Source organism: Siphateles boraxobius, unplaced genomic scaffold (genome assembly GCF_051911475.1).
Source record: "Siphateles boraxobius isolate OS27281-9 unplaced genomic scaffold, OSU_SipBor_1 8, whole genome shotgun sequence".
Taxonomy (NCBI): Eukaryota; Metazoa; Chordata; class Actinopteri; order Cypriniformes; family Leuciscidae; genus Siphateles; species Siphateles boraxobius.
The window spans coordinates 38,578,973-38,598,856 of record NW_027509208.1 but is presented as its reverse complement, the minus strand read 5'-3'; the positions used below and the strand labels follow the sequence as shown (position 1 = coordinate 38,598,856).

At 37.4% G+C, this 19,884-nt stretch overlaps 3 protein-coding genes across 4 annotated transcripts; 2 read left to right on the top strand and 1 right to left on the bottom strand.

Annotated features, from left to right (window-relative positions):
* Window positions 1–1,332: 1,332 nt before the first annotated feature.
* LOC143729604 (protein c-Fos) lies at window positions 1,333–3,979 on the bottom strand. Of its 2 annotated transcripts, none has more exons than XM_077220937.1 (4): window positions 3,738–3,979; window positions 3,358–3,570; window positions 2,685–2,792; window positions 1,333–2,595 (listed from the first exon to the last, which is right to left on the bottom strand). In XM_077220937.1, the coding sequence occupies exons 1-4, from the start codon at window positions 3,816–3,818 to the stop codon at window positions 1,990–1,992; spliced, it is 1,008 nt and encodes a 335-aa protein (XP_077077052.1). In that variant the 5' UTR covers window positions 3,819–3,979; the 3' UTR covers window positions 1,333–1,989. The 2 variants fall into 2 exon arrangements, with proteins under 2 accessions (XP_077077052.1, XP_077077053.1); XM_077220938.1 differs by having other exon boundaries at window positions 3,358–3,567; window positions 3,738–3,904.
* Window positions 3,980–6,537: 2,558 nt separating this feature from the next.
* fosab (v-fos FBJ murine osteosarcoma viral oncogene homolog Ab) lies at window positions 6,538–9,134 on the top strand. Its single transcript, XM_077220936.1, has 4 exons — window positions 6,538–7,224; window positions 7,498–7,701; window positions 7,816–7,923; window positions 8,017–9,134. Exons 1-4 carry the CDS (start codon window positions 7,129–7,131, stop codon window positions 8,641–8,643), a joined length of 1,035 nt encoding a protein of 344 aa, XP_077077051.1. The 5' UTR covers window positions 6,538–7,128; the 3' UTR covers window positions 8,644–9,134.
* Window positions 9,135–13,300: 4,166 nt separating this feature from the next.
* Window positions 13,301–18,054, top strand: tmed10 (transmembrane p24 trafficking protein 10). The gene is made up of 5 exons (XM_077219404.1): window positions 13,301–13,580; window positions 14,190–14,310; window positions 14,536–14,609; window positions 15,296–15,422; window positions 16,843–18,054. The coding sequence occupies exons 1-5, from the start codon at window positions 13,395–13,397 to the stop codon at window positions 16,962–16,964; spliced, it is 630 nt and encodes a 209-aa protein (XP_077075519.1). The 5' UTR covers window positions 13,301–13,394; the 3' UTR covers window positions 16,965–18,054.
* The last annotated feature ends 1,830 nt before the right edge of the window (window positions 18,055–19,884 follow it).

The window sequence follows — 19,884 nt, the reverse complement described above, 5'->3', positions numbered from 1 at the left end:
ATACAACTTTTGATTTAAAAAATGAATTAGCAAATGTTGAAATTACTATTGACTAAGATTAATAAACACTGTAGATGTCTTGTTCAGTCTTATTGATATTAAGTAATGTAGTTGTTAACATATGAAACCTTATTAATATTAGTTTTATAATTTAATACGAACATTTTAAACAGTGTGATGTAAGTTTGTCAGTCAAAACTGTGACACTGACCAAGTGAATTTTTCAGTTTCAACGTTTCACTCAAATTGTTGAGGTAAAAATGTAATAATGCAAATATTATTAAACTGCAAAATAATTAAATGCAAAATAGAAGAGTTTTTACACATGGCCTTTGACTTTTTATGGAAACTTCAAAATAGTTTAAAAGATAATTGCGACTTTTTATCTAAAAAATGCGATCACGCAATTGCGAGGGGAAAAAGTCGCAATTACCTTTTTTATTTTGTATTCAGTGGCAGAAACAAACTTCCATTACTTTTGGACCTCACTGTAAACGGCAGGTAACCAAACACAAAGTCGTGCATTTCTACATTTAATGTACGCTAGTTCTTAGAAATCGTTCTTAATTTAAAAGCATGCGTTTTTAACAGCTCAACTGAAGACTGAGCAGTGTGAAGAGGGTTTTAAGACACACACAATGTTTTCATTTATCCTTGATATTATTACAATTTTGCAATGGGGCAGTGTCCATTTTATTCGAACAGGCTGTTTCGCGTTATATATGAAAGCATTCAATGTTCAAAATCTACGCTGGATAGTGGATACCAAAAGCAACTCCAGCGAAACCTTTGCGATACACAAAAGTTCCCGTAACCTACCGATAGCTTCTCTCCGCTCCTCTCTCTACTAGATCTTCCGGGAAAATCTTCATTGGTGAAACAGGACTCCACTGTTTCTATAGTGACAGAACAACATGTCATTTTCATTACCTAATATGGACACGGAAGTAGAACCACGAGAGAAAAAAGCGGCGTGGCGTGCAAATACGCAGTGACGTCAGGTGCTTTACGTTGCGTCCCAGGCGTAGCGAGAACGTTCCGACCGACCGTGACAACAACCTACAACCTCTGTATCGACAAATCGCTGTGGGTGAATCTCGTTGCACAGAAACCGTAGAAATAAATGGATCGCGAAACTAGGTGAAAGGATAATGTGCACATGATATACATGGATGAATGTTTATTCTTTTTCGAAACGAATGTCCTCGCAGACATTGCAAAATGAAAGAATGTGCTTGAACGGGAGGCTTTAATTTCTGCCTTTTTACCCACAAGAGAAGAGAAGCCTCACTCTGATAATACATAATAATAAAAACAACCACACGTTTCCTATTTGTAATATCAATTGTTTGTTTATTTATTTGAAACATGCCAGACAACAGAAAAGGAAGCAGGAAGACCAAAAAAAAATGCATAAAGTTTTTTTTTTGCCACCATGGTCAGAATTACAGAATTACACAGTTAGTCACAGACTTAGACACGGTGTAACAGACTGCACTGTACATCACCACATCAACTGATACAGTTACATGTACCTACTGGTACAAAAGTGCATGAAAGCATTTCTTTCACAGGATGAACAACATACTCAAACAATGTCAACATCTGGAAGAAACAAACAGTGACTTCACTGGATGTAAAGATCACATTACATCTACTGCACAGCATCCACTATATATTTTTGTAAATGTTGAACATGTCAGACTCATTTATGAAAGCATTTTTCTGAGGGGTTTTCGGTTCATCAACAGAATATATTTTACACCCTTCTTCTTCAGAATATTTTACTCTTAAAAATAAAGGTTCTTTATTGGCATTTATACCTTTAACATCCACGGAACCTTTCAATTGCACACAAGTTCTTCACGGTTCTTTAGATTATTCACATGCTCTACACACTTTTTGGGGAACTAAAAAGGTTCGGTTATGGCATCACTGGGAAAACCACCTTTTGGAACCTTTATTTTTAAGAGTGATGTGCCAGAACCTTCATAAAGTCTTCAAGATTTCTTTGGCTGCATTAGGTTTGCCCTCTTTGCCGGTGTCACGCTTCTCCTCATCTGCATTGTTGAAGCTGAAGACGGGCACAGCGTTGGTGCTGCTACAGGTTGGGCTGCATGTAGGCGAGCTGAGAGGTTCTAACCCTCCACCCATTGACATGTACAGGGTTTCCCATTCACTCAGGCCCAGAGAGCTAGTGAGGTCGATATCTGGCACTAACAGATCCATGTCATCGCCGCTGTCCATCACGTTGCTAATGTCTTCCATGGACACATCCCTCATATCGATGTACGGTTCCACCTCAGCGGCGCCCAGTTCGGCACTGGAACACAGAAGGACGTCCGAGTCCCCGAAGATCGCAGTGCTGGTGGGGTCGAGCTGCTGAGGGGAGCTGGGCACCTGTTCTGGGGATGCGGTTGGACCTTGAGTCTGCTCGTCCTGGGCTTGTTCCTCGGGCTCCGCCTCCCTCTCCTCCGAGAGTTTACAGTGGGGTTTGTGAGCAGAAAGGATGAGTTCGAGTCGTTCTTTCTCCTTTAACAGATTGGCGATCTCAGACTGCAGAGCTGCTTTGTCCTCCTCGAGACTATCGGTTTCCTGGACATGTGCAGATTATAGTCATATCATGCACAAAGTCATATTTTTGGACGAATGAGAGTGCAGGTTATGGTGAATTGTAATCTTACAGCTTGGAGACTGTTGGTTAGTTCTTGCCTACGATTTCGACACTTGGCGGCTGCGAGTTTATTCCTTTCTCTTCTGATCCTCTTCCTCTCCTCTTCCTCTGGAGAAAGCTGAAATGAAGAAACACATGCGCTTATGTATGTGTGTGTGTGTGTGTGTGTGTGTATATATCATCGCTAAATGCATATTGTAAATTAGTGACTCTATATTTATTTATATGTGGTTGATATGAACATAATTGAGAGACAGCTAATGTACAAAAAATAACTTAAATTCATGCACGTTAAACAAATTTTACCTAAATTACTACCAATAGCAGGGTTTTACAGCGATGGCAAATAAGATTCAATTTTAGGAACCTTTAAGTGAACAATTCTTAAAAGAAACATTTTTTCCCCTTAGTGTTCTCATTCCATCTGAATTACCTTTTTTCACTATAAAGAATCTTTTGTGCAATGGAAAGGTTCCATAGATTTGAAAGGCTCTTAATGAAGATGCCCAGTAAAGAATCTTTATTTTTAAGAGTGTATACGATTTAAAACAGGGAATTATCCTGGCCATGGATATAAAAACATGTTGAAGTATTTATACAGTCAGTTGAATGTGGAATTCTCCAGAAAGCCCATGCATTTAACATATCAAAATAGGTAATAGTTAAAAAAAACATGTATTTACCTGATCTTTCACCCCCTTTCTCCGGCCAGTGAAGGTCTTTCGAGCTGGTTTGGCATCTGTGGAGTGAGATGAGCTCTGTGGTTTCTCGTGTCTGCAGGGTGACACTGAAGAGATGTCAGTCGACAGGACCATCCACTTGAGATCTGGAGCTGAAGCTACAGCAGTGACCGTTGGAACAAAGGGAGCTTCAGCATCCTTCAGAATACCTGTCTTCTGAGAAGGAGCATGAAAATGTGTTCATCATATATTGTTCATAGCAAAACTGCATTTTGATACAAATGTTGGTTGTATTCAAGAAATAGAAGATGATCAAATAAGCATACATCAATAATCAAATAGTCCATTTAGGTTACATTGTAGGTAAACATGCAATTGATTACCTGCGTATCCTTCATCTCAGCAGCTGATGTGTGCAGCAGCTGTTCTGCAGACACCTGAGAAACACTCGCGGTTTTAGGCATCACTTCTGCCAGATCGCTCCAGGAGATGCTGGGAACCGGATCAATATGTGACTAATGTCAACAAATGCTATTCTGCAGGGTTTTTTTATATATATATATAAAAAAATCTAGATTGAGGTTACTACGCTAGGAGGCACCAGCCATCCGCGCTGCTTGTCTTTATAGTGAGGCAGATTTTTATGAATGAAATCTTTGAGACTGTACCACTGATCCGGAGGGGAGACAGTTAAGCACGAGCCAAATATATATACGGCATTTCATATATATCCCTGGCACAAAACGGTACTCATTTAAATTCTATATTTTATGCATCCACTTAAAGAGTCTAATACGTAAACTTAGGTTATTTTAGTCAAGTTATAGGCTAACGCTGCAGCTTTCACATGAATGAACAAGATACGTCATTTTACGTGCCTAGTTTGCAGTCTGTCTTTTGCATCACTCGGTGAGGTAACGATTTATGATTAATATCTTAAAAAGATGGTTCATCTGCAGGTGCGTGATTGTCTCACGAGGAATATTATTATGCATTTGCCAATATCAAAGTATACAAAATGACAATAATTAAACAATTTAAGTAATAGTTGCGATATTTCAACCGCACCCTTTCTATTAAAAACTGATTTTTCGAATCCCTTGTCAATTAGAATGATGGATCTCCCACTCAAAGCGCTCCAGCAACAACCCTGTCGCTAATGTGAGCAGCCAATCAGAGAGCAGCGTGTCATGACCATATTTGGCATATCCGGTGTGGAGACTCTAGCTGCAGCGCTACTGCGGCACAGCCTATTTTTATCATATCACATTTAATTCAATGACATTCTTGTGACGACATATTCGCCCGAGCACCCAAAATATCTAGGTATTTTTTCACGAAAGTTGGCTATTTCATAACTGTCTGCTGACAGATATGATTATGTCTACTATGAAGGATCTGCACAAACAACAAATCAAAGGATTTCTATGCTTTAATGAACACTTGAACTGGAAGAAAACGCTGTTGTTCTTCTCCATAACCTGTGTGAAAATCTCTATTCATAGCTCAGATGAGGTAACCCTGCTTTTAGAGGGCGCGTGAGTGGGGCCTCCCTTCTGTCCACAGTCCAAGAGTTTCCCGGCAGATCCGCCCCTGGTTTCTGATCTGTGAGGCTCATGAACGGAACAGCTATAGGGTCATTTGCAGGAGGGTCATCCCACAATATCAACAGCATTCAACAACGGAAATCTATCGCCAACATTTTAAAAGTATAATTTTTAAATGATTACTTGAATAAGAATATTATTTTGAACATAAATTCCAGTAACTAGCCTATATAATATATTTTAAATATCATATACATTTTCTTCATGAGTATGGCCTGTCCTCAGTCCTGGATGTTTTTTTTAACTCATAATGACATCATCATCATCTTTAGAATATTCTTCAAGGACATTAAGTGTTTTCTTTTCCCCCACAGCACATTTTCTTATGTGTTTGTCACAAGATGATCTTAAATAATCACTGCATGAGTTTTGTACAGTAAATAACTGATTATTTAAAACCAGATATGTGTAAAGATATCCGCAATAAAGTGTTTAAAAACACATTGTGGTCTCATGATTTTATTTAGGCTATTTTAAATAAAATGAATTATAAAACCTTGTAAAATACATAGTTATGTAAACATATGTGAAGATAAAAAAAATCAGTTTGAGATTGCACAATGTAATTTCTCGTCCGTACTTTAAAAATAACCACATTTTCAAAATGCAAAGTTAGGCTAGGGCCTATTTGTGGGATGACCTCGCAGCCAGTAAAAAAACTGCATCTTTATAAATGCATAAATAAATCTAAATAAATACATCTTTCCAGTAAAATAAAGGTTGTATTTTTGTTTTTCAAATAATTATATTTATTTACTGTTAATATTGATAGAAGACTTTCGTTGCTGAAAGGCGAAACTTCAGTGAACATTTGCAGAGACTCGGCTCGGATGTCAGTGACGTCAGTGGGAGGGGCGTTGCTTAGACAACGAGGAAGTTCAAACAAAACACGAACACAGAAGTGGAGCAGTAAAATATGATGACATCACATGGGAACGCTGATAGAGCTTTTTTTTTTTGTTAATCATTAACAAACTACCGTCAGTCATGTTTACCGTAGCCAATGGCAGAAAATTAATAAAACAAGACTAAACACGAGCAATTTATAAGCAATCCAAACATTAGAAATTGAGTGGCCTCATCGCTTTCATTTTAAACACAATATAGGATACATTAATAATAATATATATTTTATTAATAATATTAATAATAGAAACAACAACAACAACATATAACGTAGCATAATGTGCAAATATTAAATGTAATGCATATATTCACGTTTTTTTTTAAATGTATAAGAAATCTTACATCATGTGATTGTTTATTGGTCCAATGCTGCAATACACAGGTCTGATATATGAACTCAGCATTTTATCAAAGGAATCCCTAAGTAAAGGTGCGAAGGCATGTTACAATGGAAATATGTTACTCCACCGTCATTGGACACGCCTTTCATTGCGGAAAGGTACGAACACAACCAGAGGCAATGTATGTTTCGAGTAAAGTGTGGCAACATTAACAACATTGAGTGACAAGTAAACAGTGTAATTGAACGTGTATTTTAGGTTTTGGATCAAACAGCTTAGTCTTTTTTTATTTCATGTCATTATAATATAAATTATATTTATACAACAGGCTATAATAATACGGTAACATTAGAACTGATAGTATAATTCAAAATTTTTGTAAACTCAGAAGTTAATCATTTGTTTTGAAAACAATTAAGTATTCTCGAAGTATCTTTACATAATGCTGTAGCTAAACTGCACAGAGTGTTTCCCATCAGCGCTCCGCCTCTTCAGGATGTTTTCCATATAAGGTAAATGACGTCGTGGGATACCCTGCGATGGAACGTCATGGATTCCACTCCGTTTTCACTCAGAATGTTCATCTACGAACGTTTTTGCAAACATTTTGTTATGTATTCATCTTATAAGTGTTTATTAATTACGTATCGATCATGTAATCAGGGAAATGCTTTCCCGGAGACGTGTTTTTCTAACGGTTTCTATGCAACCACTGGGGCTGGAAGCCCGACACAACGCCCTCTATCTGACGTCAGTCACAGCCTTCCTTATATAAACTCCGCAGAGCTGAAGAGCGGCATTCAAACTTTGGATACCGAGAGTAGACGAACAAGGAACTAACAAACCGAGGCTTTTAAAACCGTTCTAACTTTCTGGATATATTCGCGCTGGATAGTTCTTGCTTCTCGACTTTTGACAGGATGATGTTTACCAGCCTTAACGCTGACTGCGACGCGTCTTCCCGGTGCAGCACGGCGTCGCCGAGCGGCGAGAGCGTCGCTTATTACCAGACTCAGGTATATATTTGACAGTTCTCATTATTGAATGCACTAATGTAGAATTATTCAGTCTCAAAGGATTTAATTATTTTTAGTTTGTTGATGTATAGCTCAAGTGCTTACATTTATAGCCTTATTTTGGGGTTTACATTTTTTATTTTATTCAACGGTTGGGTTTGTCGGTATTTGACAGTTGAAACAACCCAGCATTTTTTTACATGGTACTAAATAAATTAGTTGGGTAATATATGTTAAATCAATATATTACATGATTTCTTTTTTACATTTTAGGATTTCACAGACCTGAATGTCTCAAGTGCCTCTTTCGTGCCAACTGTCACTGCTATCTCTTCATGCCCGGACCTGCAGTGGATGGTTCAGCCCATGATTTCATCTGTGGCGCCCTCCAACGGCGGAGCACGACCTTACAACCCGAACCCTTACCCCAAAATGAGGGTCACTGGAACAAAGTCCAACAAGAGAGGCCGAGAAAAGGTAAATAATGCACTTGACTTTGTTTTTTAGGGATTGATCAGCCAGTGCACCATACATATGTGAATAAGTTTGGAGAGTTCAGAAAGTAAAATATCCATGTTCTTGGTTCCACAGCTTTCTCCAGAGGAGGAAGATAAGAAAAGAGTCCGCCGGGAACGAAATAAGATGGCTGCCGCGAAATGCCGCAACCGCAGACGCGAGCTCACTGACACACTGCAATCTGTAAGTATTTCGCAGATCTTTGTGGAAACGCTTCATATACGCAACTCATTAAATGTCTAGTGTCTGACGGTTATTTCATTTTGTCTGTAACAGGAAACTGACATACTTGAGGATGAGAAATCTGCTCTTCAAAACGACATCGCCAACCTGCTCAAAGAAAAGGAGAGGTTAGAGTTCATCCTCGCTGCACACAAACCCATCTGCAAGATCCCCGGAGACACGGACATCAGCTTCCCGGAGCCGTCCGTCTCGCCCATCGCCTCCCATTCAGTCCCTCAGATCCACAGCGTCACTACCTCGGTTTCCACAGCAAGCGCACCGGTTACAACCCTTTCCAGCAGCTCGCTGTTTTCCAGCACCGACAGCTTCAGCTCCACGGTGAAGATCTCAGACCTGGAGCCCACCTTGGAAGAGTCTCTGGAGCTCTTGGCCAAAGTTGAGCTGGAAACGGCTCGCTCTGTCCCAGACGTGGACCTGTCTAGCTCCATGTACACTCAAGACTGGGAGCCACTCTACACATCCGCTAACAGCGACCTGGAGCCCCTTTGCACACCCGTCGTCACCTGTACTCCGGCCTGCACCACCTACACGTCTTCCTTTATGTTCACCTACCCAGAAAACGACATCTTCCCCAGCGGTGGGCCGGTGCACCGGAGGGGCAGCAGCAGCAACGACCAGTCCTCCAACTCCTTGAATTCCCCGACTCTCCTCACTCTTTGAGAACTCACTATAGACACTTAGAATTTATATTTCTATCACACAACTTGATATAAAAAGACATTGCAGGGCTATGGAACTGACTATCAAGCAATCATGATTGCTTCCTATATTTATCTGAACCATATATGCCTGTCAAATGTAGCAAGATAAGCATGGATCAACTGATATTTTTTTTTTGCATTAATGATCTGGTTATTGTTAATAGTTTTTTTTTGTTTACTGGTGCTAGATTTCAATTGTTGTATTAGTGTGTTCTGAGCAATAGAGAACTAATGTTTTGACTTTACGGTTGATTTCTGAATGTGTGAATTTATTTAATCTAATGTGTGCTGCCTAACCATTGCATTAAATGGTCTAACGTCCAAGTATGAAGTTTTCTGTGAAAACGTAGTCTCTTTAATTTATGGGATTTTTATTTTTGTACTGAATGTGAACTTGCGAATTGTTTGCAAAACTAGAAACAAATAAATATTAAATGTATCCAAAACGGATTTGCTTGTGTGAATGTGAGCTCATTTTGTGAACCGACATTTTATTTACAAAATGTTTCAACTGCACTAAATGTTTGGGGTCAGTAAGATTTTATATATTTAGTTTGAAAGAAATTAGTGCTTTTATCCAGCAAGAATTGATTAATTGATGACAGTAAACACATTTATAATGTACTTATTAACTGTTTTCAAAGTTCACCTTTGCATCACATGAATAAATTACATTTAAATATATATTTAAATAGAAAACAGTTATTTTTAAATTGTAATATTGCACAATATCACTCATTTTACTTCAGTTTTATTTTTGATCAAATAAATGCAGCCTTGGTGAGCAAAAGAGACTTCTTTCAAAAACATAAAAAAATTGTCCTGACCTCAAACTTTTGAAACATAATGTACGTCTTTCAGACTAGTAACTTAAGTATCATAATCTTTTCATAGTCATACTTCGTCCTAATATTGAGCTACGCCCTTCAAACCACACCTTAATGGTGAACGTGCATCAAGATCATTTCCTTTAATAGTTGAACTGTGCTTTTGTGTTCTGCTCTCGTTCAGACACAAGTAGTGCTGATAAACATCAAATCGATTCATCTCAGTAAATTCTAAATGTTTCAAGATTCATTGAAACCTATAACAACCAGAGCCCATTACGATTAGTTTGCATTATTTTATCTACTAGCCCAAAGTAATTGCAACGGAAATGATGTGGTCCATGTGCGTAAGAGACAGTGACGCAATCACGCCATTATACAGAGGTCACTTCCTTCCCCTTTCACACTTATCGCGGTTGCAAACTTAACAATACGTGACTGTGAGCTCAAGAACATGAGGATCTTATTCCTTTTCTATGACCTCTATGCTTTTTATGCTGATTTATCTCATCATTAAGTTAGTGGCTATTGAAAGGATAACTTTTTTTTAATAGCTATTTTTCTAAATGTCATAATCATTTGTTAACAAACAAGTAATGAGCTCATCGTTTCTGCCTTAAGTGATTACATTGTTTAAATTCATACATTTCTAGCTAACTGTGATTTGTATATGCACATTTCTGAAATACATAACTTAGACAGTTACCTCTGATAACAGATCACTCTAAATTGTAATGTGGGCTCATGCATTTTGCTGCTTTGAAACGATGTGTACTGTGAAAAGTGCTATACTAAAAAAAAGTGAATTGAATATTTAAAAAAAGAGGGACAGAGAGATACTGACAGAAAAAAAAGGCAATTGCAAAAGACTATAAAAATGTAAAACATTGGTAAAGCTCAAAACTACAGCTCTGTATCTAGCAGCAGACACAGCCAGTCAGTGAGATTGTGGCCCTGACGTGAAATCACGTAGCATGTAATAATTCCCTGTCTATTAATAAAAATGGCAGACCCCAGAGAGAGGCAGAGACAGAAATAGCAGGTGCGCTGCTTCACCATCAGCATCAACAGCAGTAAAATTAGACCACGGTGACGCCGACCTGCGTCGATGCTGCAGCCCAAGGGAGGAAACAGACAGGCAACGTATGCTGGAGAAAAAAGCAGGAAAAAAGGGGAAAAAAGCAGAGAGAATCCAGGCTAAAGATAGACCATAATGCACTGCTCCCTCACTGATAAAGACACACAGTTGGATCGCCGCCATTTTCTACATCATCTGGTGGATATTCACCAAACTAAGGCACAAGCAGATTGGCTGTTTGTTTAGATATAGACAAATTTATAAATCTCTTCTCTAGTAGGTATTGTTAGTAAGAAGATGTCGCACTGAATTTACAGTAGACAACCCTTCACCCAGAGATCATATACAGTAATAAATATGAGCAGCTGTCGGTATATTGCATGACATCACACTTGTGAATGAACTAGGTACACAAAGGCTTGGCTTTAAAGCAAGGACCTTTTCCGCTTATGTTCAGTGTGAAAGTAATTCTCAAGATGAATGCAGATTTGACTGATGTTCACATTACCTGAGCAGGTCGCTAATGTTGTCAATGGCAAAACCTCTCACAAGGAGACCAAAAATAAAGTGCAACAAAATATGTAAAAATAAAACATTGCAAATTTCAGATTCAACTGAATGACTTTATAATAAACTGGTTTTCAGGGGTATTTATATTTATATTAAAGTCAAAGTCGTTTGGATATCTTTATTCCAGCCATGAACTCAGTCAGCTGATTTCACTAATTAGTTCTATACTGGCTGAAAAACCTTGTGCATCCTTATGGACATTTTTGTCCTTTTCAGTTTTTTTTTATCACTTTGCCTGTGTTAATGCTAACTGCATAAAATTTGGCACAGGTGTGTGTTTTTATTGGAATTTTACTATTTCACCGCCATTTTCTTAAAAAAATATTTTTTGCACTAGCTACACAAAATACTCCCGCTCAACGCCTTTTGGACAAAAATGTCCCCATTGAAACCCATTAAAACTGCAATTTTTAATCCCAGGGCCATTTAACTATAAAATGATACAATCTATGTTAAGAGGCTTTCATTCTGTTGACAAGCCTTCAAAATTTAAATTTTTACTATTTTTTTATCAGATGGTGCCGTTTTTCCAGGTTTGGCCTATAATACAAATATCGCTTTATTCCTGTTTTCTGCTTCGGCATATAATAGAGCAACGATAATTGTGGGTGTGTTGGTATGGATGTCAGAGTGTGGTTTGTATGTGTGTAATAAAAAAAAATGTGTGTGTATGTGTGTTTGTGTGCTTGTAATATTTGAGAGAGAAAAACTCATTTGCAAATCTAAAATCCAATCAGTGTGTGCACCAGTGGAGTTTTGCTGGAACCCAATGGGGAAAATGTGTTACTGCGGCCAAACAAACTCTTACCGAAAGCTCATTTTTTGAGATATCATCCTCAAATTTGGAACACAACTTGTTTAGATTTATGGCTTTTATTTTCTTGCCGTTTTAGAGTTCAACTTGATTTATAAAATATATATTTTGTATAAAATAATTTTCATAAATAATTTTCATAAACTTATACCTATATAACTTTTTTTTGGATTTACTTATTATAATTTTACTTCAGCAATAATCTGCCAAGGGTCTTCTTTAAAATGATACCTGTGAATGATACTGTGCTCCCAAGCTTCACATTTTTATGACAGTTTTTAAACAAAGACATTTTTTTCCTCTGTGTACCTAAGTGTAACTTTTTTTAATTGATGCACAAGGGTTAACAAATCTAGGTGATTGGAACAAAATACTGAGGAGGACTTGTACTTTCTGAATCTGGACTTAACACCTCTCTCTTTAGTTTACATCACAGCTCGGCAAGAGCCGTTGAGCTCGATAAAGCCGCAGTTTCCTCCTAATGTTTCTCCTCCATATCTCTTAAATAGAGCATTCTGTGTAGAATCCAAATAGGTCCGATACGTTTTGTGGTCTGCGCCGAACTATCTGTTATTGAGTTTTTGGACCAAAGCAGACTGTTCGCGTAACACTGACGTGAAACCAGACTTCATTCGCTCCAATGGAAAGCATTTTTACACTGTCAGGATCGTATATAGTGCACTATGTGCCATTCACCATGTAGAAAAAAAGTGACTGAAAAGTATCTTAGGAGCTTCAGATTCTAGAGAGCATTTCATTGGACAGAACATCTGATGTAAAAGCTGAAGTACAGAGTGATTATGTTATCATTGATATTGGAGTCTAAATGTTTTTTGTTTTGTGCTATGATGTTGTCTTAGTGTTTTCTTTCACTATTCTTTATATTTTTGTAATTCTTAATAATTATTGTTGTGTTCTAATTTTGTTGTTTCACACTGTAAACTGAATGTTCAAATAAATCATTAAAAAAATCTGAAGTGAGAGTCGAGACTGTAAGTTTTGAATGCTTATATCTTCTAAATGCAAATTTTGTTCATTGTTTTGGAGCACACTATCTTATAGATGACACAACAGTAAGGCTAACATATTCATACATTTTATATAGAAAATATACGTAAAAAAATGAGCATTATTTCACATGAGCATTATTTTGTCCCCCAAAATTGAATTGATTTCATTTAGTCACATAAGAGTGCGTGCAAATTCAGACTTTTGCGTCAGAATGCATAGGTTATCATATTATCTCAAAAAGTATGTGCAACGTGTTCTAGCGACGTCTGCGATGCTCCCTGCATCTCCACGAGGTGACGCTCTCGATACTCATATAATCGCAGAGGCATTGCGCATGCGCGCACTGAGGAGTGCGCAGGCGCAGTGCGCAGCTCGACCCGGGCCTGCAGTAGTGGAGCGATCAGCTCGTCATGGCGCGGTTACGTGTGCTCTCGCTTTCTATCTCGCTGTTGTTTGTGGTTCAGTCCGTCGTGTCGATCTCATTTTACCTGCCGGTGCGTAGCAGAAAGTGTTTGCGGGAGGAGATCCATAAAGACGTGCTCGTTACTGGAGAATACGAGCTCAGCGAGCAGCCGAACACGAAATCCAACCTGAAGGTGACGTCACTCGACACATCTACAGGATTAACGATTTAAAAATATTCACACAAACAATCGTTACACTTATAATCAACTGTTACATTACGTTTGACTGGAGTTTTCAGTTAATTTGAGATGACTGTAATGGTTCTGTGAGTTAAAATTCAAGGCCTTATGTTAGTGCTACATGGCGCTTCCTGGTTGGACGGAGATTTAATGATTTAATTAACTTCGTTTTTAAGCTGGTTAAATAAATCAAAATACTTGTGTAAAGGATATTGTGCCTTTATTTAGCAATATTAAGTGGGAAATAATAAATGCGGATGTAGTTTTTGTGTTATCCTTTTGATCTCATTCACTGTAGTTATAACACGTCAGTCTTACTTCCATACTCGCATGGACTATTATTAAAGCTTATAATATACATATCAGTGTAAGAAGATTTAACTAAACATTATTGATCAGTGCTGCATTCATTAATCATTTAATTATGATAAAAACACATTGGTTACCTTTCTGGCCTTTATAATGACTTTTGATCTTACATATTATAACTGTATAGATGTTTCATATATATTTGTCTGCTGTTTGACTTTTACTGAATATCAAATGTTGTAAATCTGTTAGATCACAGACTCCTCTGGACACATCCTTTATGTGAAAGAAGATGCAACCAAGGGCAAGTTTGCCTTCACCACAGAAGACTACGACATGTTTGAGGTGTGCTTCGAGAGCAAGTCACCTATGGGTGAGTGTTTCACACATCCTCACACTTCTCCAACTGATGCTTTTGATAAAACCATAGGTTCTTGGCTGACTTGTGGTCAGCTTAAAGTGATATTTACTGTTTTTACTATGGTAAGTACATGTAACATATGTTACAAGGACACTGTAAAATAAAGTGTTACCAAAATCTGATTCTGAATTAGCACTGATATGCTGTATGAATTCAGGATTTATGTCTTTGTTTTAGGAACTGGAAGAGTTCCTGACCAACAGATCAACTTGGACATGAAGCATGGTGTTGAGGCCAAAAATTACGAAGAGGTTTGTTTGCTTTGTTTTCTCATGCTTAAAATGAGCTGATTTTTATTTACTATTTTATATCATTTGTCGTTTTCAAATTCTAGATTACACTGCCATTCAAATTTTAAGCAGATCCTTACTGAATCTTAGGTAAGATTCAGTAAGAAAAAAAGTTTTTTTAAAAAGTCTCTTCTGCTCACCAAGGCTGCATTTATTTGATCAAAAATACAGTAAAACGGTAATATTATGAAAAATTACTGCAGTTTAAAAGTTGATTTTACAATTTAATAGTTTTTGAAATGTAATTCATTCTTTTGGTCAAAGCTGAATTTTCAGCATCATTACTCCAGTCTTCAGTGTCACATGATCCTTCTTTATCCTTCACTTTAAGCAAAATTGGAATATTGCATAAAACTAATTGGGAATAAACTATCAATTTTTCAGTATAGAAAGTTCAAAAGACCAGTATTAATTTGAAATAGAAATGTTTTGTAACATTATACATATCCTTACTGTCACTTTTGATTAATTTAATGCATCCTTGCAGAATAAAAATATTAATTTATTACAAACAAACAAAAAATCATACTGACCCCAAACTTTTGAACGGTAGTGTACATTGCATTTGGAGATTAACTACACCTACTTCTACTGGCAGATTTGTTGCTGTTGTTTTGAAGTCATCCTGATTGTGCCTCTTTCCTCAGATTGCCAAGGTAGAGAAACTGAAGCCCCTGGAGGTGGAGCTCCGTCGGCTGGAGGATCTTTCTGAGTCTATTGTCAATGACTTTGCCTACATGAAGAAGAGAGAGGAGGAGATGAGAGATACTAATGGTAAGAACTAACCCACTGAAGTTTCTTTCCAGCTCTTAAGCAAGATTGGATAAACGGCCCCGTTTACACCTACTATTAAGATACAATTTGGTCGATCTGATCACAAGTAGACGAGGGAGACACATTACCGTTTACACCTGGCGTTTTAGTCCGTCTCTTGTCCACTTTCAAACACTTCTGTCCTGATTTCTTCGAGGGGAGGGTCTATGGACAGGTAAATGTATGGCCTTTCCAGATCTTTTGATCTATTGGAAGAAATAAGCTCACGCAATTTACACATGAATGCGAAAGGAAACGCACACAGAGAGCATCAGCTTTAGTTTCTGTTCTGACAGCCGCAAGACCAGCCGAACGCTGTGAGTGTGTGTTAGAAATCATGAATGGTGAGAGAACATTGAGGTTGGTATGTTTTTCATCTTCAAACCAAACTTGGGTCTTTGGTCGACAAAGTTTAAACCCCGTCTGGCTAGTTCACTTGTCATAATGTTACTCTTTAGATCAGTAGACGGTCTTTTGTGGCTGTTTGATAGGTGTGTCACGATTCTCCAAATCCTCGATTCGATTAAATTTTAGATTCTAGGTCACGCTTCGATTCTTGATTTTTACATTTACCTTTTTTAAAGCCGAAACCGGCCAATCAGGATGCTCTCTGTCTTACATGCGCTTCATGAGGCACACACGCAAGGTCTCTTGCTCTCTCCCTCTCTGCTGTGCGCGAGCTATACGGTCTGGAGCACAGTTTTTTCTGTCTCGCATGTGCTCTCTTGCTCGCTCACTCTAGATTCCGGAGATTTAACTAATTCGCGGGCATCAGGGAGCCGCTATCAATATGCGGGAGACTCCCGGAACTTTCGCAAGACTTGGGATGTCTGCAAACTGTGGCTTTTTTGAAGCGCAAACGTTGTCAACATGACTCACTGGAAATTTAAAAAACGTCCACACCTGCGACTTCAATAAAAGAGGAGGGTTCAAGTTCTGTCGATGGGTCTCCTTCATCTGCAGTTGCCATGCTGTCTTTTGAGTGGCTGTAGGTAAGTTAGAGGAGGTTGACTAGACTCGCAGCACTTCAACACGCGTGTTTTTTTCCGCTTGGCATGCCGGCCGGACGTGACATGGGGCGTGACAGCATCGACGATTCCCTTTTTTTATTCGAAGTTCGAGATTGTGAATTAATTTCGATCGATTTCGATTTAAAATCGAAATCATGACACCCTTACTGTTTGAACACATTCCACCACATGAGCGTTTGTACTACTAAAGCAATCCGGATGTGTTTTCAAATACTTGTGATCCGATTGACCAAAACGCATCTGAATACCAGGTGTAAACGGGGCCAAAGTGTCTTCTAAATGAACTAATATGGATGTAAATGCAGTTTTTTGTGTAAGAATCGTTTCTGATGTCCTGCCGTGTTTTGCAGAGTCCACCAACACACGCGTGCTGTACTTCAGCATCTTCTCGATGTGCTGTCTGATCGGTCTGGCCACGTGGCAGGTCTTCTACCTGCGCCGTTTCTTCAAGGCCAAGAAGCTCATTGAGTAAAATCTGGCTGTACAATCAGGGACCCAGAACTACTTCGTGACATCAGAACCTCCGGCCCCTGACATTTGCTTTGCCTCGGCGATCTGTTCTGGTCGTCATAGGCGACCTGAAGTTTATCGGGAGTGGACGTGCATCAGGGTATTCTCTGGGAAGCGATCGATGCTTGACGGCCAAATTGTCTTTCAGTGCGTGTACGTTTTTGATACAAGCTTGCTCAGTATCATTTGGAAAAAACACCCAGTCTTTCAAATTTTGGTCTGATTTTTGTGTTATTTTTTTATTTATACTAAATGACAGCACAAGCCCCTATAACTGATAAAAGATGTGCTCCTGTGAGAGAAACTTTGTGGTCATCTCTCGGTCATTGAATGTGTGTGTTATTCATTATTATTTGGAAGGATCGAATGATTGTGTCAGCCTTTAGTCATGAAGTTCTCATGAACTGATGCGTTTAGCTGTCTTTCAAACACAAGTAGAAAGACTTGTTTGAAAATGCAAAGCCATTTTGTTAAAATGAAGTCCCACTCACTGCAAGTGAACTGAGCGAACGCACATCAGAGCTTCAAGCTGACATATACCATTCTGACTTTGAGATCTATGAATTTTTTTTTAAAGCAGTTTTATTTTGGGGGCCAGAATCTCATTTTAGTTTGTTCATGGGGTAGCCTGAGTTCATCTGTAATTAAAGTCTTTATTTGTTGATTCTTAGTACTTATTTTCTCCACAGACTGAATAAATGATCCTGCAGTGGGCTTGAGGTTAAAGGTGTGTAAATGCCATCAATTCTGATGTCTTTAATGGTTTGATTTGTTACAGGATATACCCGTAATTGACAGATCAAACTAGACTTTTAGTTTTGGATTTTCTCTTCTTTTCAAATGCTTTTATGGAATTGTGGTTACACGCGTCCTGGGTGAAAGGTTTGGATCAGATGTATTATTATTTTTATTATTTGCTACCAGTGGTTTAATTCTTTGCTCCAGTGTTCAATCTTTTTCAGCAGCAATGTTTTTCTTCTGATTAATTTTGGTGAACGTGGATTTCAGAAATATAATTGGCTTGTCATTCAATAAAAATTGTTAGAAAATAATTTTGAGTGTTTGTCAGTTTCTATCAAATGAAGTTGTGATGTAATCTCGGACGAGAGGCATTATCATCTGAGAGAATCTGAGCATCTTAGACTATAAAAATACTTGAAGTTTGGTAGAAAGATTCACCTTATAACCAATATATTTACACATTTTGAATAAAGATGGTAAAATAGAGGCAATAAAACAATTTAACTATTAAAAGCAAAGTTCAGCATATATAATAATCGCATTTATGATTTATTTAGACAAATAACTGAAAATGAAAACATACAATGCCTTATGCATAATATTCTAAGAAGCTACTCGGTAGATACATTTTTGTGAAAAGATCATTATGACATGATTAATATTAGGATGGGGTTAGGTACAAAACCTGCTTAAATACATTTTGTTTTAATTGATTGCTTTTGATTCCTAAATGTTCCTGTTTCTTGAATGTCATTAGAATGGTTTCTAAAAGATAATGTAACACTGAAGAGTAATGATAGTGAAAATTCTGATTAAATCTTAAAATATATTTATTCTAAATTGTAATATTTCACAAAATTAGTTTTAATGTATTTTTGTGTATTTACGCTTATATTGTGAGCATGAGAGACTTACCAAACCCAAACATTTGAACGGTAATGTATAATACAAATCATAAACCACCATGTTTTATATAACCACCACTTTTAAATGGTAAATAAATAACATGCAGTGCATTCTGCACAATATTATAATAGGCTACCTCCTTTTCTATTCAATCCCATTATAAAAATACATCAAATCCTTTTTTTAAATTTACAATTATTCTTGATTGTTTTTCATTTAAAGAGTGTTATTGTATATTAGCTGATTTTAATTCCTAACATTATACAATTGAACAAATGTAATTTTTTTTAATGTAATAAGATTTAATATTAGGAATTTTTTTAGTCTATTTAGCAAATAATTAGTTGCTGGATGTAATATATGGGTATTGAGATGATAGTGAGTGATATGGATGGACGGTTGGTGGGTAATGCATCAGCCGGAAGTTGAACCCTCGCGGGAGCCGTAGCTGACTAACACTTGCTGTTAGCTTGGCACCAATTGGGAAATGTTAAAATTTGAAATTGGGAATTTTTTAAGAAAATATAGTTCTATTTTGGCTATTTCAAAACGGCTTGAAGAATTGAAAGTGGTCAGTGAAATCTATTACCAGGATTTTACCTCAAAATTTGTCAGATAGTCAAAGAGCATATTTAACTGAATTGCAATTTAAGTTAGATGACTTGTATAAATTAAGAGCAGAAGGTGCTTTCATTAGGTCAAGGCAAAGGTGGCTAGAATTTGGGGAAAAGATGTCATCTTATTTTTTCAAACTTGAGAAAAATAGGGCTAAAAACAATTCTATCTATCAGTTAAATATTGAGGGGTCCGTCTCAGAAAATCCTAAAGGAATTTCCCAATTTTGTTATAAATTTTATTCAAATTTGTATAGTTCTAAATTTAATGTGGCTGATTTATATACATTTTCTGTAAGCACATTGATAATGTTAATTCTATTAATCAGGATGATAAGTTTCTCTGTGATTTACCAATTACTGTTGATGAGGTTAAGGTCGCAATTTCACATCTAAAATGTAACAAGTCGCCTGGTAACGATGGGATAGGGGCTGAATTTTATAAGTCTTACTCTGAGGTTATATCCCCTTTTCTCCTTGAAGTGTATATAGAGAGCTTAAATTGTTCTGAGCTTACAACAAGTATGAAGCAAGGTGTCATTTGCTTAATACCTAAACCTAAAAAGGACACACTTTTATTAGATAACTGGAGACCCATCAGTCTCCTTAATAATGATTGCA

Bases quoted from the DNA above. Each gene is read 5' to 3' on its own strand.
- fosab (XM_077220936.1), top strand. From the start codon at position 7,129: ATGATGTTTACCAGCCTTAACGCTGACTGCGACGCGTCTTCCCGGTGC. The intron at 7,702-7,815 runs GTAAATAATGCA...TTGGTTCCACAG, and splicing joins ACAAGAGAGGCCGAGAAAAG to CTTTCTCCAGAGGAGGAAGA. The intron at 7,924-8,016 runs GTAAGTATTTCG...TGTCTGTAACAG, and splicing joins TCACTGACACACTGCAATCT to GAAACTGACATACTTGAGGA.
- LOC143729604 (XM_077220937.1), bottom strand. From the start codon at position 3,818: ATGCCTAAAACCGCGAGTGTTTCTCAGGTGTCTGCAGAACAGCTGCTG. The intron at 3,571-3,737 runs GTAATCAATTGC...GCTCCTTCTCAG, and splicing joins CTGAGATGAAGGATACGCAG to AAGACAGGTATTCTGAAGGA. The intron at 2,793-3,357 runs GTAAATACATGT...TCTTCATTTCAG, and splicing joins GAAAGGGGGTGAAAGATCAG to CTTTCTCCAGAGGAAGAGGA.
- tmed10 (XM_077219404.1), top strand. From the start codon at position 13,395: ATGGCGCGGTTACGTGTGCTCTCGCTTTCTATCTCGCTGTTGTTTGTG. The intron at 13,581-14,189 runs GTGACGTCACTC...TAAATCTGTTAG, and splicing joins ACACGAAATCCAACCTGAAG to ATCACAGACTCCTCTGGACA. The intron at 14,610-15,295 runs GTTTGTTTGCTT...CTCTTTCCTCAG, and splicing joins AGGCCAAAAATTACGAAGAG to ATTGCCAAGGTAGAGAAACT.